Genomic DNA, 27448 nt, shown 5'->3' on the forward strand with positions numbered 1-27448 from the left:
TGAAACTACCCCTTATATTACTACAATAATGGACGCATTTGTCAAAACCCATAGAACGTATAACAGCAACAGTGAACTCTAATTTAAATTATGGACTTTGGGTGATGATAACATGTGAATGCAGGTTCATCAGTTGTAACACACGTACCTCTCTGGTGCAGAATATTGGTAACAGTGTGTGTGTAACTGGGGTATATGGGAACTCTGAACTTTCTGCTCCATTTTGCCATGAACTTAAAGCTGCTCTAAAAAAATAAAGTTTAGGGATTCGTGGGTGGTGTGATCTCAGGGTCGTGAGATTGAGACCTGCGTTGGGTTCCATACTCAGCACAGAGTCTGCCTAAGTTTCTCTCTCCCTTTCCCTCTGCCCCTCCCCTCCGTGTACTTTCTTTCACTTTAAAATAAATAAAATATTTTTTAAAAATAAAGTTTATTAAAAAAAGGGGTGGGGGAACAAAGAAGAATACCAAGGACATAATTAAAATCGAGGAAAAATAATAATTTGTGATTCAAGCTATTTAAGAAAAAGGAAGTCTGTTTTTCTATAATGAAGTATCAAAATACAAGTTTACATTCAAAATAAACTAAACTAACTACACCAAATTATAACTCCAGAAATATGAAGCATACAAAAAAATCAGAGGAAGCTTTCAGAGGAAGATTAGTAGCTGAAAGAGCAATATCTGGGGCAGAAACACAAAGGGGCCAGTTTAAAAAAAAAAAAAGGATGTGGGTATTAGCATTTCTGCAAGCAAGAACGAATATACTGAGGAGAGCATTAGACCCATGAAAACCTGTGAGTGTCAAAGCACTCTGAGGAGCAACCATGGGGATGAAATGGCAACAAGGATATTACCTTGTTGTGCAGTCCAGCCACAAATCCCAAGATCTTGTAAATCTTGTCATTGGTATGTAGGGTAGAAGGGGGCAGGGTACAAGCTGGAGGAGGGAGGGAAACAGGACTGCTACACTCCATGTGTTCGGTTCTCCCATTCAGACAACTGTGCTATCTGTCATGTCTATTATTTATTAGTGCAGGAAGGATACCATTAAGAGCTCTAATTCCTACTGTGTGAGCTCTAATTCCTACTGTGTAACCTCTAATGCCGAAGATGTACTCTTTTTTTTCTTTTTAAAGATTTTATTTATTTATTTGATAGAGGGAGAGAGATCACAAGTAGGCAGAGAAGCAGGCGGAGAGAGGAGGGGAAGCAGGTTCCCCGCTGAGCAGAGAGCCCGACCCGGGGCTCAATCCCAGGACCCTGAGATCATGACCTGGGCAGAAGGCAGAAACTTAACCCACTGAGCCACCACCCAGGCGCCCCAGAAGATGTACTCTCATAAGAGGGCTTTTTTAGGATCAAAAAGTCAGAATATTTAGCAGGATAGGAGATAAGCCATAGCAATTTGAATATTTGATTAATAATGTTTTTTCCCAAGTACATCAGAAAAAAATGCAAATTCCAAAACCATGAGAGCCATAAGGTCAGCTGTACTTAAAGTAGAAAATACTAATGAACTCTACAATTTTTATAGGCACAAATTTTCAAATCGTCTGAGTGAGAAACCTTCTGGAGGTCAGAAAATTAAATAGGCTACCTCCATATTTTAGCTGAGGTTGCTCACACAGGTAACTCAGTAGTTAGAATGACTGCATTGTACCCTCTGTGGCAGGGTTGTCAGAATTAGTAAATCAAACAAAGGACATACACTAAAAAATTACTTGTTCATCTGAAATTTATACCTAAACTGGGCACCCTTTTTTTTTTTTAAAGGATTTTATTTATTTACAGAGATCACAAGAAGGAAGCAGGCTCCCCACTGAGCAAAGAACCCGATGCGGGGCTCGATCCCAGGACCCTGGGATCATGACTGAGCCAAAGGCAGAGGCTTTAACCCACTGAGCCACCCAGGTGCCCCATAAACTGGGCACCCTGTTTTTTATCTGATAACCCCATGATGGGTTATAAAACCAAGAGCAAAATTCAGGGCCTGGCCCCAAATTGGGTGTGCTGGCCTTCACAGCATGAAGACTGTAGCCATGGCTGTATCTTACTTTCCCCTTATGAATATTATCACTCTGATCTCTTAAACACAAAGGTGGTATCATATATCTCTGTGAAGCGCCTTAGCATTCTTTCGGATCCTGTTTGAAGTATAAATCCTTTTTCCCAACTTAGTGATTATAAACCAATGATCACCAAATTTAAAGTTTATGAATAAATCAGTATTATATTCACTAGTCACCTACTGGAAACACTAAATGGCAAGAAAACATGAAAATCTGTGTGAGAAAATATTTGTTTGGCACTTAGCAAAGAGTAAAAATAATACTTTTGATAAACAAAGTCTGGTTAAATTGTCACTTCTCCTTTTTCCACCAAGAGGAAAAAGATGCTCACGATTAAAGCAAATCTAGCACTGAAGACTATCCTTGACCAAACAACCAATTTAAGAAAATAATTCCTTTTTTTTTTTTTAAAGATTTTATTTTTTGAGAGAGAGAGAATGGAGAGAATGCACAGGCATGAGTACCAGGGAGGGACAGTGGGAGAAGAGACTTCCTACTAAGCAGGAAGCCTGAGATCATGACGTGAGCTGAAGGCCGCCAATTAAACAACAGAGCCACCCAGGCGCCCCAAGAAAATAATTCTTTAAAGTATCTGTTTTAAGTAAAAGTTTATAGGAGATCTGAATTTTAAGTCCCATACTATTTTGGTAATGAGCTTACTTTTAGTTTCTTCAGATGAATACAGATGCAATTTGAAGAATGAATAAAGCTCAAAGCAACAACAGTGAATAAGCAAAGTCATCTAGAAGTGAATGGTGAACTTAATGTTGAAAGACAATTTTAAAATTCATGTTTATGGACAAAAATAACATTGTATGAATTAAGCTAGGTCTAATGAAATAGAAGGAAATTAAATATAGTTTTAAGTTAGAGAATAATTTAAATGAGTCACATGTTAAGCCCCCATGGTGACAATTTTTCTATCTGCACAGAACTAGTGAACAAACTAGTGCATTTTAGTCCATGAACAAGGGGATTTCATGATGGTATGTATCAGGTTTACTTGAGAGGCCTAGTTAGAACTGGAAGGGATTCTAAAACTTTCTGTACTATTAAAGATATTCTTCAGATATTTGCTACTACTTTAGATCCAAAACACAAGCTATGGTTAAGGCAGGAAATTTTTAAAAATCAACCTTTTATTTTAAGTGTACAGATCAATCAGTTTTGAACAGTGTACTCATGTAACCATGATCTCAATCAAGATACAAAATATTACCATCATCTTAAAAGCCGGCAATTCTTAATATGGGGTCCAATGACTCTGGCAAATTATTTTGGAAATTCTCAGTGCTGGCAAATCTTTAGTTTTAGAGAGTGGATTTTGACATGTGAAAATAGTGGGATGAAATTAAGAGTCAAATCTATTTTTAAAAAGTGTATGAAGTAGTTAGATTACTTTAAATGAGAAACTAACTCTATTTTTTTTTAAAGATTTTATTTATTTATTTGACAGAGAGAGATCACAAGTAGGCAGAGAGGCAGGTAGAGAGAGAGAGGAGGAAGCAGGCTCCCTGCTGAGCAGAGAGCCCGATGCGGGATTCCATCCCAGGACCCTGAGATCATGACTTGAGCCGAAGGCAGCGGCTTAACCCACTGAGCCCCCCAGGCACCCAGAAACTAACTCTACTAACTTTAGTGAGGTATGAACTCCATTTAGTCGTGGTGTATTCCACTTTTTATATTTAAGTGGAATCAATTTATTAATATTTTATTAAATTTTTTCATATCTGAATTAATGAGAGAGCTCTATTTGTAATTTTCTTTTAGTGTCTATGGTTTTGACATCAGGGTGATTTTGTCTTTATTTGGCAGCCTCCTCCTTCTTTTTCTGAAAGACTTTATATAAAATTAATATTATGTCTTCTTTAAGTGTTTGATAAAATTCACCATCCGGGACGGGTATTTTCTTTGTGGGAAGGTTTTTAAATTACTCTTTCAATTTCTTTCATAGATATAGGATTGTTCTGGTTTTGTTTCTTCTTGAGTCCGTTTCTATAATCTATGTTTTTCAAAGAAGTTGTCCATTTCCTATCAGTTGTTGAATTTATTGGCAAAAGGTTGTTAATACTCCCTTATTATGCTTTTTAATCTGAGGGATTTGTAGTGATATCCTCTTATTTCTGATATTGGTAAATTTTGTCTTCCCTCCTTTTATTCTTGATCAATGTAACTAGAGGTTCATCAATTTTTTTTGAAAGAACCATTGTAACCTTTCTTCTCATCTTCCTTCTACTTACTTTGGGTTTAATTTGCTCTTCTTTTTCTGCTTTACAAAAGTAATCACTAGAACAAAAGCACAAATGTTCCTATATACCAAAACAAAATAAAAATGAAGAGCATATTTTTCATATAGAAAAAGAAATACAGTAAATATAACTAAATTAGATACCTTTTATAAAAAATTAGTATGATAGAGTTGAGTGCAAACATATCAGTAATAGAAATAGATAGAAATGGGCTTTAACTGCCTATTAAAAAAAAAAGATTTTCAGAGGCGCCTGGGTGGCTCAGTGGGTTAAAGCCTCTGCCTTTGGCTCAGGTCATGATCTCAGGGTCTTGGGATGGAGCCCGCATCAGGTTCTCTGCTCAGAAGGGAGCCTGCTTCCCCTCTCTTTCTGCTGCCTCTCTGTCTACTTGTGATCTCTGTTTGTCAAATAAATAAATAAATAAATAAATAAATCTTTAAAGAGAAAAAAAAGAAAAAAGAAAAGAAAAGGATTTTCAAACTGGCTCACAAAGTAAAACTTAATTCTATGAAAATTCAAGAAAAATACCTGAAACCTTATGCAAAAAGGCTACAAGTAAAGGGCAAATGGGCAGATACATCAGGCAGGTAGAAACAAAAGAAAACAAGAATTGAAAGCCAGGTATCAAAGTAGAATTAAGACAATAAATGAAGTAATTCTGACAAAGGAGGATACTCTATAAAGTCACAATCTGTAATTAAGATACAGAATTATGATTATATATGCATTAAGCTACATAGTGACCACCTATATAAACTATAGATGAGGCAAGGAGAAACAGAAACACACTAATAATAAAAAACTTTAATAAATAATAATAATTAATAAATATAATAAATAATAATAATAAAAGACTTTAATACATAGGTCTGTGGACAAAATAATATAAAAGAGCTATCAATAAGATATACTTTATGCGTATATCAAATACTATGAGAATAGAGACAAGAAAATATACTTCCTTTCCATGCACATATGGAATAGTCAGAAAAACTGATCATATATTATGTGACTAAAAAAGTCAGTAAATTTCATTAAGTAGAAACACTACAAACACTGCAGTGCACTAAAACTAGAAATTAAAAATGAAATTAAAAAAAACTCTTTCCACCTAAATATTTAAAATTTTGCTATTAATAGTTCCTCATAGAGAGAAATATAAACAAAGTTACTGTAAAACAACTGAGCGATAAAAATAAGAATCTATTAAATATATTTAAAACAGTGATCAAAGGAAAACTATGGCTTTAAACACTTATAGTAGTTAATGTAAAAGGATGAAAACAAATCAAATTCTCAACTCAAACAGCTAGAAAAAGAACACAGCAGTCAAAAGAAAACACAAGGAAGGAACTAATAAAGGTAAAACCAGAATGTAATGAAATAGGGAAAACAATTGTAGATCTAATTAGTAAGTTGAAATACTGATTCTTTGGAAAAACATGAATAAAACAGACATACCACTAGCTACCTTTTTCAAGGAAAAGAAACATTGAAAGCACATATATGCAAAATGTAAAATATCTAGGAGTAAGAGACGCCTTGGTGGGCTCAGTTCATTGAGCATCTGGTTTCAGCTCAGATCATGATCTCAGGGTCATGAGATTGAACATGGAGTCAGGCTCTGTACCAGTCATAGAGCCTGCTTAAGATTCTTTCTCTCCTCCTCCCTTTGCCTGGCCTATGCACCCCTCCTCTGCCCTCCACTCACAATCATTCTCTCAAAAAAAAAAAAAAAAAAAAAAAAAAAAAAAGTTAAGGGTCAAGTAACCATTCATGCAGAAATTTAACAATTGAAATTACTTTGTACACCTCTATACAAATAAACTCGAAAATGTAGATAAAATTGATAATTTTCTAGGGAAATACAGTCTACCAAAATTGATCCTAGTAGAAAGGGGAAATTTCATAGAATAGAGAAAATTATGAATAAACTATTTCACATGAAAGCACTAAGCCTAGACAGTTTCACAAAGGAATTCTACCAAACTTTCAGAAAAGACATAGTCTCAATGTTGTATAAATTGTTTCAAAGCACAAAACATGCAAGAAAACTTCTAACTCATGTTCATGAAGTATAACATTTATATCTAACCTGATAAAGATAGCACAAAAAAATTAAAGACAAGCATCACTTCTGAATATCAATATAAAAACACTATATAAAATATTAGTGAATAGATTCCAACATCACATTAACAGTACACCATAACCAAAATGTGTATATGTAGAATACAAAGAGGCTTTAATTTTAGTACCTCATATAGTAATTCATAATAATGGGTTTAAGGAGAAAATTCGTATCATTACCTCCATAAATACTGAGAAAACCCTTAACAAAATTCAATACCATTCCTAATAAAAAGTATCCAAGAAAACAGGAATTGTTATACATGGATACTTCCTTAATATGATAAGATATTCATACTTCAGTCTTAAAAAGAGCATATTACTTAATGGGAAAACACCAAAATCATTCCTAATAATGCCAGAAACAAAGTATGTCTAATATTTCCATTACTATTTAACATTTTACTAGAAGTATTAACCCTAGCAACTAGAGAAAAAAAAACAATTAAAGGTATTAACAATTGGCGAGGAAATAAAACTATTGCTATCCAGATGATACGACAGGATGTTCAGAAAACTCTAAAGAATCAATGGATCTGTACTTGAGGAACTACAGAACATTCACGAAAGAAACTGAAGAAGACACAAAAAGATGGAAGACCATTCCATGCTCTTGGATCGGAAGAATAAACATTGTTAAAATGTCTATACTGCCTAGAGCAATCTATACTTTTAATGCCATTCCCATCAAAATTCCACTGGTATTCTTCAAAGAGCTGGAGCAAATAATCCTAAAATTTGTATGGAATCAGAAGAGACCCCAAATCGCTAAGGAAATGTTGAAAAACAAAAATAAAACGGGGGGCATTATGTTACCTGATTTCAAGCTTTACTACAAAGCTGTGATCACCAAGACAGCATGGTACTGGCATAAAAACAGACACATAGACCAGTGGAACAGAGTAGAGAGCCCAGATATGGACTCTCAACTCTATGGTCAAATAATCTTTGACAAAACAGGAAAAAATATACAGTGGAAAAAAGACAGTCTCTTCAATAAATGGTGCTGGGAAAACTGGGCAGCTATATGTAGAAGAATGAAACTCCACCATTCTCTTCCACCGTACACAAAGATAAACTCAAAATGGATAAAAGACCTCAATGTGAGACACGAATCCATCAGAATCCTAGAGAAGAACATAGGCAGTAATCTCTTCAATATCAGCCACAGCAACTTCTTTCAAGATATGTCTCCAAAGGCAAAGGAAACAAAAGCGAAAATAAACTTTTGGGACTTCATCAAAATCAAAAGCTTCTGCACAGCAAAGGAAACAGTCAAGAAAACAAAGAGGCAACCCACGGAATGGGAGAAAATATTTGCAAATGACAATACAGACAAAAGGTTGATATCCAGGATCTATAAAGAACTCCTCAAACTCAACACACATAAAACAGATAATCATATCAAAAAATGGGCAGAAGACATGGACACTTCTCCAATGAAGACATACAAATGGCTATCAGACACATGAAAAAATGTTCATCATCACTAGCCCTCAGGGAGATTCAAATTAAAACCACATTGAGGTATCACCTTACACCAGTTAGAATGGCCAAAATTAGCAAGACAGGAAACAACATGTGTTGGAGGGGATGTGGAGAAAGGGGAACCCTCTTCCACTGTTGGTAGGAATGCAAGCTGGTGCAGCCTTTTTGGAGAACAGTGTGGCGATTCCTCAAGAAATTAAAAATAGAGCTTCCCTATGACCCTGCAATTGCACTCCTGGGTATTTACCCCAAAGACACAGATGTCGTGAAAAGAAGGGCCATCTGTACCTCAAGAAATTAAAAATAGAACTTCCCTATGACCCTGCCATTGCACTACTGGGTATTTACCCCAAAGATACAGATGTAGTGACAAGAAGGGCCATCTGTACTCCAATGTTTATAGCAGCAATGGCCACGGTCGCCAAACTGTGGAAAGAACCAAGATGCCCTTCAACGGACGAATGGATAAGGAAGATGTGATCCATATACGCTATGGAGTATTATGCCTCCATCAGAAAGGATGAATACCCAACTTTTGTAGCAACATGGACGGGACTGGAAGAGATTATGCTGAGTGAAATAAGTCAAGCATAGAGTCAATTATCATATGGTTTCACTTATTTGTGGAGCATAACAAATAGCATGGAGGACATGGGGAGTTAGAGAGGAGAAGGGAGTTGGGGGAAATTGGTAGGGGAGGTGAACCATGAGAGACTATGGACTCTGAAAAACAATCTGAGGGGTTTGAAGTGGCGGGGGAGGGGGGTGGGAGGTTGGGGGAACCAGGTGGTGGGGTTAGAGAGGGCACAAATTGCATGGAGCACTGGGTATGGTGCAAAAATAATGAATACTGTTATGCTGAAAATAAATAAAAAATAAATTTTAAAAAAAGAATCAATGGCAAGGGGCACCTGGGAGTCTCAGTAGATTAAGCCTCTGCCTTGGGCTCAGGTCATGATCGCCCTGAGCCCCTAGGATCGAGCCGCATCAGGCTCTCTACTCAGCAGGGAGCCTCCTTCTCCCTCTCTCTCTGCCTGCCTCTGCCTACTTTTGATCTCTGTCTGTCTGTCAAAAGAATAAATAAAATCTTAAAAAAAAAAAGAATCAATGGAAAAAGTAACTCAAAGAATAAAAATTCAGTAAAGTAAGCTTTCATATACATTAATGGCAATTGGTTAGAAGCTTCATTAAGGGGAAAAATTACAAAAGGAACAAAAAAATACGCTTAGGAATAACAAGATGAAATGCACAAAATTTAAATGAAGAAAAGTATAAAATATTTCTGATTAAAAAAAAATAGAACTGAAGAAACAGAAAGACATCTCTCATTTAATATGATCCCAATAAATATATCAAGGTTTTTTCTTAGAGCTAGATATGGCGATATTAAGTTCATTTGTTAAAATAAACACTGAGAAAGAGAGTTATATATATGGGAGGGGTATTAATAACCCTCCTATGTATTAATATATACAACAAAGCCTCAATAATTAAAACATTGTAGAAAACAGTGTGGTAGTGCTGTCTGGCCTACACTAGAAGATCTAGAGCCCAGCACACACAGAAATTCAATATATAATAAAAATGTTATCTCAAATCACTGGGGGCAAAAAGATACTTTTAAATAAATGATACTGGGACTAGTTGGGTATTTACAAAAAGATAGTAGTATTTCATATCCTATACAAGATAAACTCAGAAAGGCCATATTCAATACTGGAAAAGATATGGGTGAATTCCTTTGTACCCTGAGGAAAGGGCAAGGCTTCAAATTCTGCCTCAAAACCCAGATACAATAAAGTAAAAGATTTATACATTTGACAATATATTAAAAAAAAACCAACAAAACTTTTTCACGACCAAAATACCACAAGCAGAGTTAAAAGGCAAATGCAAAGTGGGAAAAAGAGTTTGTAACATATAGCACAGATAAAAGGTTATCACTGTTAATATATAGAGAGAACTTTAAAACATTGAGGAGAAAAAAATATATTGAATAGGAAAATGGGCAAAAGATAATAAACAATAACAAAAATTATATTAAAAAGGCCCCCTAAACATATGAAAGATATCCAACTTCACTTATATTAAGAGAAATGCAAATTAAAACCACACCAAGATTCCACCTCTCATCTATAGACTAGCAAAAACTCAAAAGGTTGACAATATATTCTGTTAGCTAGGCTACGAGGAAACAGTCACCCTCATGTATTATGGTCAGAATGGTTCCATCCCCATAGAGGAGAATTTGGTGATATTTAACAAAATTACATATGCAGTTAACCTTTGGCCCTGCAGTCCCATTTCTAGGAATTTATCCTGAAAATAAACCTCCAACAACACTGAAATATTCACACACAAGGCTATTCACTGCAGCCTTATTTATAACGGCAAAACACTGAACACCATCTAAATGCTTAAACATGGGAAACTGACTGAACAAACTGTGGTATACACAAGGAGAACAGCTGTGGAGAAAGAACAAGGAAGATCTCTATGAACTGATACGGAATGAATTTCAGAATAAATTAAATAGAAGGCAAAGTGCAAAAGAGAATGTACACATGCTACCTTTTGTGTAGGACAGAAATGGAAATAATAAAAAACATGCATATCTCTGCTTAATTTTGCAAAAGTAAGCATAGGAAGGATAAATCAGACTATAAAGCAACAAAATAATAAATGGTAATGAAGGACTATCACCATCAACTAGAATAAAAGTCTGAGTCCAGAATGTTAATCACTCAGAACAAGGAAAATTCTTCCTTATAGAAGAATGTTTACAGAAAAGTGGGAATTTTTTAAAATCACCATTTTACAACCATCATAGTAATAACTAATTTGGCAGAAATTATCAATGGATGGAAGTGAAAGTGAGTAGAAGTTTGATAAATATTAGGACATTGACATGGATTTGAAGCATCTCTCTGTAAAAGTTCTTACTAGTTAAAAAGGATAAATAATAACTTAATAGGAAACTTTAGGACTCCACTTAACCAAGTGATCAAAGTTAACATAATTAGTAATGGGACAAATAGATACCAGGTACTTCTGTGATGCACTGAGAAGGACAAAATATCACTTTTGAGTACTTCTGTCAAAATGTATATTGAATCTGTCCATAAGGGAACATCAGACAAGTTGCTTATGCTCTTAAATGTGGAGGGAATTACTACAGATTATCTATAACTCAAAAACCATGACAACTAAAGGTGGTGCAATCATCTGCTCTAGAATCTGGACTGGAAAAGAAGTGTTATAAAGAACAATACTGAGTCAGTTGGTGAAAGTGGAATGGGAACTATGCATTAAATATTGCTTTTATTCAATGTCAAATTTCCTGAATTTGATAAATGAACTGTTGTAAGAGAATTCTATGTAAAAAAAATGTCCTTGGTCTTAGAAAATACATACTGAAATGTTCAAGAGTACAGGAATATGATGTATACAATCTACTGTCAAATTGTTCAGAGAAAAATATTTGACATAACGAGAGAACAGTAATGAATGTGGCAAAATATTAACACCTGGGATTCTTGGTAAGGGATATATGAAAGTTTTTTTTTTCTTTTTCTTATAATTTTTTATAAATTTCTATTTTCTTTCAAATAAAATTAAAGTTTTTCCAACCTGATGGGTTAACAATGGTATCTTGTTCTTTTTTTTTTTTTTTTTTAAGATTTTATTTACTTGACAGAGAGAGAGAGCACAAGCAGGGGAGCAGCAGGCAGAAGGAAAGGAAAAAGTAGGCTTCTCGCTGAGCAAGGAGCCCAATGAGGGGCTCCATCCCAGTACCCGGGGACCATGACCTGAGCCAAACGCAGACACTTAACAGACTGAGCGACCCAGGGGCCCCAGGTATCTTGTTTTGATGTATGTTTCTTTAATTACATGTAAGGGTGACTAAACTTTCATGTTTACTTATATTTGAGCCACCCAGGTACCCCTGTTTACTTATATTTGAATATCTCTTTTTACACATTACTTATTCATACCCTTTACCTATTTTTCTATTGTTTTTCCATGGTTTTTCTTACTGAATTTGTATGAGTTTTATGGAAATTACTATTTTTTTCCCTCATGTATGAGTTTACATTGATTTTTTTATTTAGTTTATGGTGCTCTTATTGTTATTGTTGTTATAAAGAACAAAAATTCTTAATTTTAGACAATTCAAATTTATCAATCTTTCTGTAGGGCTTCTTGGTTGTATCCTGCTTGGAAAAGTCATTTTTACTACCAGCCAACTAATAACTAACTTTTAGAATTTCATTTTTTAGGTTTAAATTATTCATCCATTGGGAATTCCATCTTTATTTTTTCCCTCACATCACCATTTTCCTAATGACATTTATTAAACAATTCCACTTTCCTCCACGGACTTGAAATGTCAACTTCTGGACTCTTTATAGCTCAACTGATCAATACCTTCTCTAGTACCAAAATGTTTGTAATGTTTTAGTATTTCTTAAGGCCAATGGCCCTAATCTGATTGGCTTATGCATTATTTTATATATATATATATATATATATAATGTCCTCATTCTTCAAAAATAAAAAAAATCCCTTCTGTTGCCATTTCATGATCTCACACTCCTGGTTTTCCTCTTCTCTCGTTATTCCGTTTCCTCAACCAGTTGCTCTTTCACTAACCATCCTTCAATGATGGAAAAATGTTAAGGCTCTTCTCTTCTCTCTTCCTTCTTAGTGACCTCAATGGTATTGATTTTTTTACCTTGTTTAAAGTGTCTTTTTGTTACCAAAAAGTTTTAAATTGTTATGCAATCAAATATACCAATCTTTTATGGTTTCTGGGTTGAAACCTGCCTTAAAAGGATTATGTCATCATAGTTTCATTATGAGTTGATGAATTTTAATGTCAGTCTAACTTCTAAGATAAAAGACTCATAAACAGTGGTCTGGCTCAGTATCTCTATTTACAAAATTAAATATATCTATTAAATAAATAAATAAATAGGGACGCCTGGGTGGCTCAGTTGGTTAAGCCGCTGTCTTCGGCTCAGGTCATGATCCCAGGATTCTGGGATCAAGTCCCACATTGGGCTCCTTGCTTGGCAGCTTCTCTCTCCACCTCTGCCTACTTGTGTGTGAGCTCTCTCTGACGAATAAATAAAATCTTTAAAAAATAAATGTGTATATGTATATATATATATGAAATATATATGAAATATATATTTGAATGTATATATATGAATATATTCATATATATTCATATATATGAATATATATTGAAATATATATTTGAATATATATATGAAATATAAATATATGAAATTAAATATATCTAAAACAAAACCCATGATCTCATCTCCTCAAACTGCTCCTTTCTCCAGTATATTTGTAGCACAAATTCCCGGAAACAGGACTGCTGAGTCAAAGAGTGTGAAAAAAGTGTGCAAATTTCCTTTCAAGGAGGCTGTTTCGATTTATATTCACACTAGCTATGTAGCTTCATTACCTTGTCTCCATGCCCTTGTCAACAGGATGTGGAATCAAACTTCTAGATATTTGTAATCTGATACATTATAATTTTGTAATCTGAGAAGTGAAAAATAGTACTTTGGTATAGTTTTAATTTGTGTTTCAGCTATTATAAACAACTTGTAGCAGACTTTTGTATGTTGAAGGGCAATCTGAATGTGTTTACTGCCCATTTTTTGGTTACATCACTGGCTAGGTTATTGACCAATAAGATTTCTTGCTGTATTAAAGAGATTATTGTCTGTGATAGCAGCAAATATTTTGCTCCATTTTGTCTTTTTTTTTAAGATTTTATTTTGAAGTAATCTGTATACCCAACGTGGGGCTTTAACTCCCAACCCTGCGATCAAGAGCTGCATGCTCTATTAACTGAGCCATCCAGGCACTACCCACTCCCTCACTTTGTCTTTGACTTTAATCTTGTTACTGTTTTTTTGTTTTGTCATGCAAAAATTTTTTTTAAAGATTTTATTTACTTGACAGACAGAGGTCACAAGTAGGCAGAGAGGCAGGCAGAGAGAGAGGGGAAGCGGACTCCCTTCTGAGCTGAGAGCCCGATGTAGGGCTCAATCCCAGGACCCTGAGATCATAACCTGAGCCGAAGACAGAGGATTAACCCACTGAACCACTCAGGCACCCCAAATTTTTTTATTTTTATGTAGTCAAATCTATCTATGTTTTCTTCTATGCCTTCTGTGTTAGTCAATTAGAAAGGCCTTTCTCAGTTCAAGATTAAAAAGGAATTGCTCAAAAAAAAAAAAAACCCAAAAAAGGAATTGCTCCATGTCATCTTCTAATATTTTCATGGTTCTATTTGTATTTTTAAATCTTTGATCCACTGGAAGTTATCCTGGTGAGGAGAAGAGTGCAAAAGGGACCATGTCTTTGCTTAAAGCTCTTCAATGGTTTTCTATTACTCTTAAGATTAAATTTCAAATTCTTCTTTTTCTCCTCTTTTAAAGATTATTTATTTATTTGACAGAGAGAGAGAGAGGAAGAGAGAGAGGAAGAGAGGGAATACAAGCAGGGGCAGTGGGAGAGGGAGAAGCAGGTGTTTCACTAAGCAGGGAGCCTGACACGGGGCTCGACAACAGGACCTTGGGATCACGACCTGAGCCGAAGGCAGACACTTAATGACTAAGCCACCCAGGTACCCCTAAACGTCAAATTCTTAACATGGTCTATTAACTCCAGTAAGATGGGGCTCTATTTTTTCTGTAAAATTATTATGTTATAACATCCTCTCTTTTACTCTCTGGCTCTCACTGGGTTTCTTTCAGTTTCTCAACCTAGTTATGCTTTTTCATGTTTCAGAATTTTGCAATCAGCTGTTACAGAACCAAAGTTAAATCTCTCTGTAATATGTTAAATCATCCAGGCTTCTTTGTAGCACCTATTAAACTGTAATTATTTATGTAATTATGCATTCAGTGGATATACTCCCTGCCTGATTATAACCTGATTATAACCTGATTATAATGGACACAGTAGTACTGAACAACGTCTAGTCTTTTTTCCCAAGCACAGTGTCTGAAACAGTAGCTTTTCACATATTTATTAAATAAATGAATGAAAAATAACAGATTTAATGAAAAATTCTTTTCATTTACATCTAACTTAATTTTTCTGATTGTTAGTTCTCCAAGTAACTGCTGATTTATTTATTCTGATGAAAAATCCACATAATCGGGAAGGTAATGTTTCATACAAATGACTGATACCAGGACACCGATTTCCTAATGAATTAATAAACTGTATTCTGATTTATAAACTAGTTTATTAATATGGCTAGGTAGAATCAAATCCCTAAACTATAGCTTTTATTGACAGAACATAAAATTGGTCTCTAAAATAAAAATCAGGCTTAGAATTTATAACAACTTTTATCTTTGGTATTATGAGTTAGAATCAGCAGTAAATACCCAAACAGATACATGTTAGCAGAACATGAACTCATACTGCTCTCCTGACCAATACATTATGACTGCATTCAAACCACCCAGTACAACTCACCTCTTGAAAGTTATGTTGAGTAAACTTGTCTGCTATCCTTAGCAACTCACGACATGAATGTGTGTCAGCAAAAGCCCGAATGCCCAGGCAATTAGAAGGATCTAATTGTCTCTTTAAGAATTCACAGCAAGCTTCCTGTATTTCTGCCAGCTGAAGGAGGCAAGCAGCTGGCAGAAGGGTCTGAACATTGCCCTCTTCCACAGTTATCTGGGAGGTATATGCAAAGTCAATCAGTAGTTCCATAGCCCTCTCATCTATGTCTCGAATCACTACTTCTGTCTGACGGCTTTCTGCCAATTCTCCAGTAAACATAGCTCGGAAATAGGGACTACAGGCTGACAAAATGACTCGATGGGCATATATCTTCTTAGCGCCCACAACTAGCACCACATCGCAGAGCTCCCGGTGCTTTCTCAGAAGGTTAATCACTTCCAAGGTCTGTCGAGGGTGCTTGTCTGAGATATAGGGCATGCGAGCGGGTTGGGGAACCCCTTCTGGCAGTTTATTGGGGTCTCCAAGGGTGCAGCGGCTTGTTACATCCATTCCAGTCTCTCCTGGTCGAATGTTGGTACACCTACAGGAATGGGGGAAGGAGGGAAGAAAGATGATGGCAATATTATTAGAAACTCACTCTTGCCATAAACTGTTCATACTCAAGAGGTAGGGGAAACCTGCAGGTAATCAAAAGGGAGAACGAGACTCCCAAAGAGCTTCCTTCCTAAGAATGCCAAAACTCATACACGTTCTTAACGTCTTCTGAAGAACAAACATTAATAATCCCAAATCAGAGCACTTTCATTATGCACGGAGAATTCTTTTTTCATCTCTGAAGTATTCAGACTAGACTGTCTTGGACCATATCTTTTATAACTACCTGCAATATAGTAATAAAAATTTATGAAAAACACTTGTAAATTATTCTCTCTCTGCACAAAACAGACCTATGGGACTTTAATTTCTTAATCTAGTTTAACCAAAATATTGGTATTTGTTATTTTTCTAAAACACAGAAATGTGTATTTCTCATTATCATAGATAAATTAGATTTCTCTCAGGTTTAGCACAAAAGCTATAAAACATAGCTCATGCTGCATGAAAAGATCAGAAAAATGAGGCCAGGGACCCCCAAATTAACTTTATATATAGTACTATATTTCCTTTATTCTAAGATGGATAATTTTCACAGTTCATATAGGCTATCACAAAGGTGTTAAGTAAAAAACAAACTCAAAAAAAAATCACAAGTCTGGGTTACAAAAACTAGTTTTGTTTTTTTAAGATTTTATTTATTATTTTTTTAAGATTTTATTTATTTATTTGACAGACAGAGATCACAAGTTGGCAGAGAGGCAGGCAGAGAGAGAGGAGGAAGCAGGCTCCCTGCCGAGCAGAGAGCCCGATGTGGGGCTCGATCCCGGGACCCTGGGACCATGACCCAAGCCGAAGGCAGAGGCTTTAACCTGCTGAGCCACCCAGGCACCCCTAAGATTTTATTTATTTATTTGATGGAGAGAGAGAGAACACAAGTAGGCAGAGAGGCAGGCAGAGACAGAGGGGGAAGCAGGCTCCCCGCTGAACAGAGAGCCCAATGCAGGGCTTGATCCCAACACACTGAAATCATGACCTGAGCCAAAGGCAGAGGCTTAACCCACTGAGCCACCCAGGCATCCCAAAAACTATTTTGTTGCTGGGATACTACAGAAAATTGCTGATGGCCAGACATAATTCAAGACTTTCTTTGATCTGTGAATGAGAGGAAAGCTTAGAATCAAACTTTGTGATACTGAAGAAAGCTTAGTTATCAATTATATGGATAAATACATGTTAGACCAATAGCTAATAAAAGATTTACATACCTTTAAGGCAATATTTACACTTCTAAAAAGTTATTAAATGAGCCAGTAGTCTCATAAGCAAGGAAATATAGTAAATAACTATGAAATCACATTAGTTTGTAAAAAAGGGAAAGAATCAAACCAAATATTTTAGAAGCCAACTAGAAGGGAGAAATGAGTTAAAATTCTCTTCTCTGCGTAAGTTTTAGTCCAACCATAGATGTCTCAAACTATTTTACCATACCTTAAATTAAGATTTCTTTATTCTTCTCCCCAAGTCTAACAGTTCTGACACTTAGGTACTATGGCTACTCTGACATTAGCTAGCATAAAGTCTCAAAGCACACTGTGGAGCAGATAGGCCTGGGTTGAAATGCTACTGACAATTATCGGACAAGTTACTTATCCTTCCTAATCCCCAGTTTCTTTAGCTCTAAAATGGGTAAGTATCTACCCCATATGGCAAAGATTAAACGATAGAATGTATATAACTTCCAGCTCAGGACTTGCTACCTGTTAAGAATTTTAAATTCTAGCTACCCTAGTAATAGAAATATTTATATTCCTTTCAAATAAGGTGGTTATGCTTATCCATATTAGAAATCAAATTTAAAAAAATCAAACCCGAGTTGATATGCTTTGATTAATATTCACATAAATTTTGAATTAATGATAATCCAGCAAGTCTGGACTGAAGTTTATCTTTACTTAGAAATCTTTTCTTCATAGTTTATGAATATTAAGGTGGTAAAGAAGATGAAAGGCAAAATACTTTATTTAGTAGAACTCTTACAAACTTTGACAAGATTTTGTTAGACTAATTTGCTGCTAGAGATATTAAATCTGACAATAAGCCTTATTGGTTCAAAAGTATTGCCTATGTCATGGCATGTGGGTGGCTCAGTCAGTTAAGCATCTGACTCTTGATTTCTGCTCACGTCATCATCTCAGGGTTGTGAAATCAAAGCCCCACAGTGGACTCTGTGCTGGGCATAGAGCCTGCTTCAAATTCTCTCTCCCCTTTTCCCTCTGCCCCTCCCCCCCAATAAAAGTACTACATATGCCCAATCGTTCCTATCAAATCAGTCAAAATCAATGAAGGTTTAGTATGATTACAAAAGAAATGTATAGGTCCATAAACAGACGTTCCTCACTTTACAAATAAATACTTTTCTGAAAGTTTAATTTTATGTTGACTGGAGGTTTGTATTTTTCTTTAGTAGGAGTTCTATAAATGGGGGCTACAATTAGTTGTAAAATCAATTCAGTGTGTCACAAGCAGCACCAAAAAAATGAAACAAAAGAAAAAATATTGGCATACATTCCTTTTAGTTAAATAACTATGTTTCAACCTATGTACTCTATACACATTTAAATTCATAAACATTTGTATAATTAGGTTCCTTTGAGGGCTCTATGCTGTATCAAAAAAGTTCAAAAGCTACTGACAACAGAATTCTGACCTGAGTTTTGAAGTCCTAAGATAAAAGGGCCAAGAGGTACAAGGAGAAGGAAAAGAATAACTGTCATTTTGGGACTGATCTAGGATTTGCTGTTGCTGCTGTTTTCGGTGGCTTTTGGGTAGGGTGATGGCTGGAGCTTAGGAAGCTACTTTTACACAAAGACTCTGGAAGTCTAGAAGTTGGGCATTTGTTATATATTTAAGTACATGTTACCCTAACGGTGCTACAGAACACACTCTTGGCAAGGCCATAGTAATTATTTTTCTAAAAAGTTACAGCCCTGTAAATTTCTCAAATTTGATACACATTGCATCACAGCATCAGGGTATAAATGTATTAGTAAATTTTACATGTTAATGTTTTCCAGAAGTCTTTAAATATGAAAACCACACATTTTCTGTTACCTAGCTTTAAAGAATGAAGACTGAGATTTGAAACAGAATAGATCATTAGATCATTTAGAATAATAAACTCCTTTAACAGATGAAGAAAGTGATTTGGTTAGGTGACTTGCTAAAATCATCAAGCTTTCCTTTCAGTAGCAGAGCAGGTCTCCTGATGCTTTTGGAGAAACCACAACTATCTCCTGGGGCACTGCGAATATTTAATAACTGGGATTGATGTGAATGCTGGGTTGGGGGAAAAAGGAAACTATAGAATTATTTAACAATTCAAAATAAGATTCTCAGTTTTCTTCCTTATGGGTATCCAAATTTCTATACAACTCTTTTTTTTTTTAAGATTTATTTATTTATTTATTTGACAGAGAGAGAGAGAGAGAGAGAGATCACAGTAGGCAAAGATGCAGGCAGAGAGAGAGAGAGAGAGGGAAGCAGGCTCCCTGCTGAGCAAAGAGCCCGATGTGGGGCTCAATCTCAGGACCCTGAGATCATGACCTGAGCCAAAGGCAGAAGCTTAATCCACTGAGCCACCCAGGTGTCCCTATACAACTCTTTTTTGAAAGTCCAGGAAGTTGCAGTAAATGCAGATTATTTTGGTCCAGTCATCATAAACAACTTTACCAATGAACTATGAGAGGAGTCAACTAACTTGGTAAGAGGCCTACAAAATGAACGTTAAGCTTGAAGAAAACAGCATAACAAAATTGAACCCAAGTCTTTTTCAGCTAAAAAATACTGGGATAGTCTAAGAAATTTTCAGAATTATCTTTAAATATTTCTAAACATTTCTTTTTTTTTTTTTTTAAGATTTTACTTATTTATTTGACAGACAGAGATCATAAGCAGGCAGAGAGGCAGGCAGGTGTGGGGGGAGCAGGCTCCCTGCTGAGCAGAGAGCCCGATGCGGGGCTCGATCCCAGGACCTGGGCCGAAGGCAGAGCCTTAACCCACTGAGCCACCCAGGCACCCCTAAATATTTCTAATAAAATATAGTCAATGGCTTATTACCTTTAAAAAAGTTATTCCAGATTATATACAATAGAAGCAAAGTTTATACATTACATTCATATTTCAGAAATTCAGGGGTTCACTTGGTAGATAAATGCCACAAACAACTGACATGTAAGTGTAATGAAGATATTTGGATTTTCATAATCATCACACTGTATCTACTGAGATGCAGAGAAAAGAGAATCTATGCCCCTCTAAAATGGTACTTATTCTTTTAACAGATATTTACTAATTGCATATAATATACAAAGCATTTTGCTTGAACTGAGAAAAATTCAAAGGAATATAAAGAGGCAATCAGGGAACCTAACTATTAAGGGGAGATTAATATTAAGGGGAGATACATGAATAACAGAGAGAGGGCAACCAGCATACAAATTATGGTAGAAAGGCAAAAATTGATAAAGTATTTATTTGTACTCAAAAGATCCTAGATCTAACTGGCATAAGCTACAAGATTACTTCACAGATATGTATTTTTGTTGTCAAGTAGGAATATTAAATTGTGTTGTTCTGGAACTTAGGTGAAATATCCTATACCCACGGCCCAGATATTTCTGTTTCTGATTCTATATTCACCAAGAAGTTTTCTGATGAATAATTCTTTCAAAAATATTGTTATTTAAAAGCGGGGGTGGGTGGGTGGATCCAATGTTCTGAACACTGGGTTTTAGGTCAGCCTCATATGAATCTCACAGACTTAATCATCTATGACTATACCGAGATAGTCTAATATGTGGCCTGCAAAGGACAATATCAGTTTACTACCCCTAAGGCTTGTAGCACGGACAAGAACTACAGTAGAATAAAACACCTGTGTTGAAAGAGTCCCCAGGGAAGGAGAGAAGAACAGAAAAGGACATTTTGGGGAAAAGAAACTACATTTACATTACAAAGGCACAGCCTGAAAGCAGACAGTTATTCCTTTCTCCAACACCAACCTGTTTTTCCAAAGTACTTATAAATTCAATCTTTCTGTGCTTGGCCTTAGCCCACAGGTGATTCTGTATTCTAAAATATGAAATGCTCAAAATTCCTGACATCTGGTAGAAACAGCACTGTTTATATTTGACAATTTAAAGGCAGAAAAAAACTGAGCAGTTAAAAAACAATCAAGGAAGCTTTTTTTTTTTTTTTAAGATTTTATTTATTTGACAGAGAGAGGTCACAAGTAGGCAGAGAGGCAGGCAGAGAGAGAGGAGGAAGCAGGCTCCCTGCTGAGCAGAGCCCGATGCGGGACTTGATCCCAGGACCCTGAGATCATGACCCGAGCCGAAGGCAGCGGCTCAACCCACTGAGCCATCCAGGCGCCCCAAGGAAGCTTTTAACCAGGGTGCTTAAAGATGCCTTGTACATACTAGAAGCTGAAATACTAAGTCACATGCTTAACAATGGTACAATCAAGCTTTTTTAAAAAAGAACCACCATTAAAGACAAGACAAATTCAAAAATTCCCATTTTAATACTGACACTGCATGCTGAAAACATTTTTGTTATAAACATTATTATGTACATAAAGATAGTACTACTGGGAGACCTGGCTGGCTCAGTGGGTTAAAGTCTCTGCCTTCGGCTCAGGTCATGATCCCAGGGTCCTGGGATCGAGCCCTGCATTGGGCTCTCTGCTCAGTGGGGAGCCTGCTTCCTCCTCTCTCTCTCTCTGCCTACTTGTGATCTGTCAAATAAATAAATAAAAATCTTTAAAAAAAAAAGTACTATTAAATTCAGATATAAACAATTTTTTATTTTGCCTATGTTCAACACAGAAGCTAATTTCTACATATCTTTTTCATTAAAAGTATACCATAGCAAAAAAACCTGTGCTATTATTATTATATTAGTACAGATTCAAATTTTTTAATAATAGCTAATCTGTAAACTCATATCAAAGGTTTGGTTGGCAAACCTGCAAAAAAATCTCTTAAATATGGTCATGCTCTAAAGTTCTATCCTCTCTGCTCTCCATACACATTCTTAGGGGACTCATCTCATCTCATGGTTCCCATCACCCATATATGAATGGCTAAAAGACCCTTCCTTATTTCCTGCCTGGATAAATTCTCAGTCTGGATCCATATAAATGTCTCTTATCACATAAATTAAATAGATCTCAATGATCTATCTAAAATTGATTCCTTGATTCTCTATCTTATCAACATGTCTCTCTTCTAGCCTTCCCCAGATTAATAAAAAGCAATTTCATTCTTCCAGTTGCTCAGGCCAAAATTCTTGTAGCCCCTTTCCTTCTGCACACCCTCAAACTTAATCTATCAGCAAATCCTGTCATTCTACCTTCAAATAATATATAGATTCCAACTATTTCTCTACCTCTTCACCAGCCCCACCCTAATTCAGGCTATTTTCACTCTGTGTTTTATATTACATTAGTCTCATAAAAGGTCTTCTTGGTCTACTTTTACCAATTTATACTCTCTTCTTTAAACAACCTAAGTGATCCTTTAGAGAAGTCAGATTATGGGGTACCTGGGTGGCTCAGTTAATTAAGCGTCAGACTCTTGGTTTCAGCTCAGGTCACAATCTCAGGTTCATGGAACCCTGCCCTGGATTGGGATCCATGCTCACTGAAGAGTCTGCTTAACATTCTTTTCTCCTTCCTCTCCCTCCTCCTCTCCCCTTGTGCACATTCTCTCTAATAAACAAATAAAATCTTAAAAAAAAAAAAAAAAAGTCAGGTTATGCCACTCCTCTGCTCCAAATGCTTTAAACACTCATAGAAAAAACAAAGCATATAAGGCTTACCATCATCTATAGGACTCTTCCCCTGGCTAGCTCTCTGGATTTATCTCCTACTGGTTTCCTCTTACCCATTGTTTTCTAGTCACAGGGACTTCCTTGCTTTTTTCTGGACATGCCAAGACTTGGCTTGCTTCAGAGCCTTACTGCTTCCTCCTGAAAGGTTCTTCTCTCAAAGGACTATGGAGCTCACTCCCTCATTTCTTTCAGAGCTCTGCTCAAATGTCAACTTATCACACCACTGTAGGGACCAGTGGCCGGCCACCCTCAGATGGGCCACTTTGGCACAAACATTATTTTGAGTTAAAAGCAATCCAAACCTAGCAGACTGAGAAAAATCTCTTTACCTCCCCCTCAACTGCCTGCTTTTCCAGAAAGAGAGCTATTAACAAAGATTTCTCTTTACCTAAGAAACTTATCTACATAAAGAGGGCACCTTTGTTTTCCAGACATCTTTCCCTTCTGCTAGGGGTCTTTTTCCCCTTTGTATCCCCAGACCCTATCCCTCTCCTTAGGTCATGGAAGTATCTCATTGCCCGACTATCTTTGGAATTTCCATGTCTGTGTGGATTCCCCTTAAGCAGTCTATTAAATTTGACTTCCTACTGTTAATCTGTCTTATTGTTAATCTGATTCTAAATCCAGCTAGAAGGACCTTAAAGGGAAGAGGAAATTCCTCTTCTCCAACATGTTATAAGAAATAGCTTCTCTTAATCCCTACCACTCTATACACTTTGTCTAATTTTTCTTCATAAATATATTACCTATTGACATAATATGTTGGTTTTCTCCCCCAAATAGAATGTAAGGTTCATGAGAACAAGGCCCTTATGGTTTTTTGTTTTTTTTTTTTTTGCTCACTGCTATATCCCAATACCTGTTATTACTGTTAAATGAATTCAGCTTTTCTTCCTGCCAAAAAAAACTATACTCCTCGAAGTCTTATCTAATTCTCTTAAAACCAGCTTTGTAGCCAGGAAACTTGTAGCCAGGTTCAAACTTTACCTCCATCATTTATTAGGTATAATCTCAGGCAAATTACTTAACTTCTCTAATCTTCAAGTTCATTATTTGTAATGCAGGGATAATTATACTTACCTTACAAGGAGTGAGTGTTAGGATTTTTCTGAATGTATGTCCTTTGACTTCAAAGTCAGTGCTTTATTATCCCAAACTGTCTTGGGCAACTGGATTGAGTATTTGAAATAGAAATGACTCTGGCAATCTGATTTATGTGGTTGTTTTTCTTAGATGGAAGAAAGAAAGCAAGCATACTGCCACATGGTTGGACCATGTTGCCCTTCCAGAAGAATGAGAAGAAATGAGAGGAGGGATTACTGGCAGGCTGAGATTTTAAGGAATACCTCATCTTAAATGTCCTGAGAAGCAGTATTTAATTCTAGCAATTTAATTCTAGAAGCCATATTTAATTCTATACACTAACTTATTTCTCCTATAGTTCTGCTACTTGTTTTTGTAAACGTGTACTTCAAAAAACTGAAGTATATATCCTCCATTATTCTCATTACATCAACAGGATTCTAACTGCATAAAAGTGGGGATTTTTGTACATTTTTCCGGGCACCTTCCGAAGGGAAGATATAATAAGGGTCCTAGAAATAGACTGTGTTCACACCTTGTCACATCTATATTCACAACTTCTTTGTTTGGCGTCTGATGAAATAAATACTCTAAAGACCTGGGGGGCAGGATGGTAAATTGAGGAGTGAACTGCTCCCCAGGACAGAACGCTATGAAAGGTTTTAATTAAACCTTGAGGCAGCAAGCTTTATTGTCCAAGTAAAAATTTATCTGGAAAAACTAGATCTCAAATTATTTTTTTTTCAATCTGTAGTTTTCTATTCTAATATTGAACTAATGATGTTACAGACAAAAAGAAACTGAACCCCCAAAAAACATTTTTATTAGCTTTATTTGCAAGATTAATCTACATGTATTTTAAGGTTGAAGGAGGTAAGTGAAAGGATTACTCTGGACCCTATCCACAGTTAACAAACTAGGGAGACCAAAGGGAGCTGTTGCCTTCTCTCACAAAATGACCGTCAATTCCAGGAAAGAATCAGTCTTTCTAAAACCAAAGGGTATAAGATCTGCTAATAATAACCTTAGCAGATTTTTTATTCTTTTAGTACTGATGAAAAGTATAACTTCAAGATAAATTCTATTAATATATTTTACCATCAACTCTCTCAAACTTGAAAGATAACCTTGATTTTGTTTCTCTACTAGCCATGTGCTTCAAAGGAAGATGACCATGTCCCTAGCTTTTAAGGAGAAATCCTGAATTCTCTCAAATCAATTAGCTGATGGCATGCTCTTAACTCAGCTCATCATCAAACTACAGGAACAGACTTATATTCCATGATTTAGGGAGTTTCTTCTGCAGGGCATTAACAAGGAAGAACGTAGCATTCTTCATTGGTAGGTGGTAGTGGGATGGAAGATCAATTTTGGGTTAGGATGGAGCTGCTATTGTAATAGCTACATTGGAGAGACAGAACTTGGGTCCAAGATGCTATTATCAGGCCACTGGCTAACACCAAACTTGGAAGGCACCCTACCTCTGGCCTTCTTGGTATATAAATAAAAGGTTTCCATGTTGATTAAACTAGTCTGAGTCAGGACTTCCAGTCCAAAGCATTTTGATACCAAAAACATGGTATTTAAAATGAAAATACCAAAAACATGGTATTTAAAATGAAAAACAGTAAAATCAGCCACATATTCTAAATTTACTAACCAACTTGAATATAGAAATTTCCCCTTGCTTTGACTGTATCCAAAGTGTCTTCTTTCATTATTATCAGATTTTCTAAACATAATATTGACAGATTTAAAATTATGGCTTGAATTTGTGGCTCTTCTTTCAAATGAAGTGAAAATGTGAGAAGACACTGTTATTTACTAATTGCCCAATTCCTATTAGGAATGTTATTATTGGGCTGTTATATTATTACATAGTTATATATTAATTATATATTAGGCTGTTATATTAGCTTTTCAAATACTGTGTTTCTCTGAAACCAGATTAACAGGGGTGTTTGATAAAAAATGCAGGCTTCTGAGGTCCTAGAGAATCAGAATCTCTGGTTTTATGACTCTAGGATCTGCATTTAACAAGTAGGTAATTTTAACACACATTAAAATTTGACTCATAATAGGCTAATAAAATTTGACTAATAAAATAAAATCTCTTTTTCAGTCCAAGTCAGTTTTACAAGAAAAATATTGACCTAAGTTGAGGGGAAATAACAGAGTGGAGAAATCAATCATTCAAAATGCAGGTATAAAGGCAAACAAAAAAGTCAAAGTATCATTACCAAACATATAAAGTCAAATTAAACAAGAAGGATTCACATTTACCAAAATGTCAATAAATCTAATAAAATTGTGTAAGGCAGGCATCGGATATCATGGAATCAGTTTAAGAAACTATAATTACATTTGAATTTCTACATATGGTGAGAAGAAAACAACTGTTATTGAAAATTCTCAATTATTTTTCTTTTATATTCTGGGAAAAAGAACAACATTTATTTCAGAGACAGATGGTGCTTTTGAGAAAACAAGTATTCAGGCCTTTTAATTATAAAAGGCAAGGTGAGGGCCCCTTGAAATGATAAAGACCATCAGAAAGATTTGCCTGCTGGTTTTAGTTTATTTTGTTTTGAGATTGAAATTGAATTTGAGTAAGATCAGGAGGGCTTGTGTTCTTAGTTCACCACAGTCCCACCACACTTCGTCTTGTGAAGCTGTACCCCACATTTATACCAACTACCTGAAGATACAAGCTTTTGTTTTTTAACCTCTTCTAAAGACACCAGGATAGTAACAAAGAGACTAAACTGCTCAGGATAATACAGTAACAGTAATTTAGAAATAAGAAATAAAGAAGGGGAAGGAAAGGGGGACTGTTAAAATGGTGTCAGGTTATGATCTAAGGAGGGACAACCAGTAAGAAAATGATGTGTGGCCAAAAAACTTCATTATCCCCAAACTTTCAGTAAAAACCTGAGGTATTCAATGGTAGTGGTCACTGAAGGTAAAGAGACAGTGAGTATGGAATATTTCTAGAATAAAGCTTGCCTGTGAAAAGAGACATCCAATACAATGTCAGTTCAAAGTTAAGGAAGACCGGAAAATGATGTATGCTGATGTGAAGAATGAGAAGGAGGGAGAAATTTAAAAATATGAAAGGCAAGAATAAATGATGAAGCGAGATCCTGGAAGAGTGGGAGTGCATGGAACCAAAATACAGAGGAATGACTCTTAGACAAAAGGTAGAAGGGCTTACATAAGAGATCAGAGGAAGGGAGTGGGGCGGGAAAGTAAGGTGGAAATGATACATTTATTTTGTGGTAAGGAGGCATCAGGAGTTTGGAAAAGTTCATACCTGATGGCCCCTATTTTTTCTGTGAAGCTGCTTCCAGTGAGAGGAGCAGTGACAGGATCACGAGAGAATGGGTGAAGATGTGACACAGCTGTTGTGGGGCATGAATAAGCATTACGC

The 27448-nt window shown here is 35.8% G+C and overlaps 1 protein-coding gene across 1 annotated transcript in view; it reads right to left on the minus strand.

The window, feature by feature from the left end:
• KLHL20 (kelch like family member 20) overlaps nt 1-27448 on the minus strand; it is a 61590-nt gene that overhangs the window by 26774 nt on the left and 7368 nt on the right. The window contains exon 3 of the mRNA XM_044267386.1: nt 15454-16027. Within this exon, the coding sequence (XP_044123321.1) occupies nt 15454-16027 (574 nt within the window). The remainder of the gene's footprint in view (nt 1-15453; nt 16028-27448) is intronic.

The sequence above is a fragment of the Neovison vison genome, chromosome 10, assembly GCF_020171115.1.
Source record: "Neovison vison isolate M4711 chromosome 10, ASM_NN_V1, whole genome shotgun sequence".
NCBI lineage: Eukaryota > Metazoa > Chordata > Mammalia > Carnivora > Mustelidae > Neogale > Neogale vison.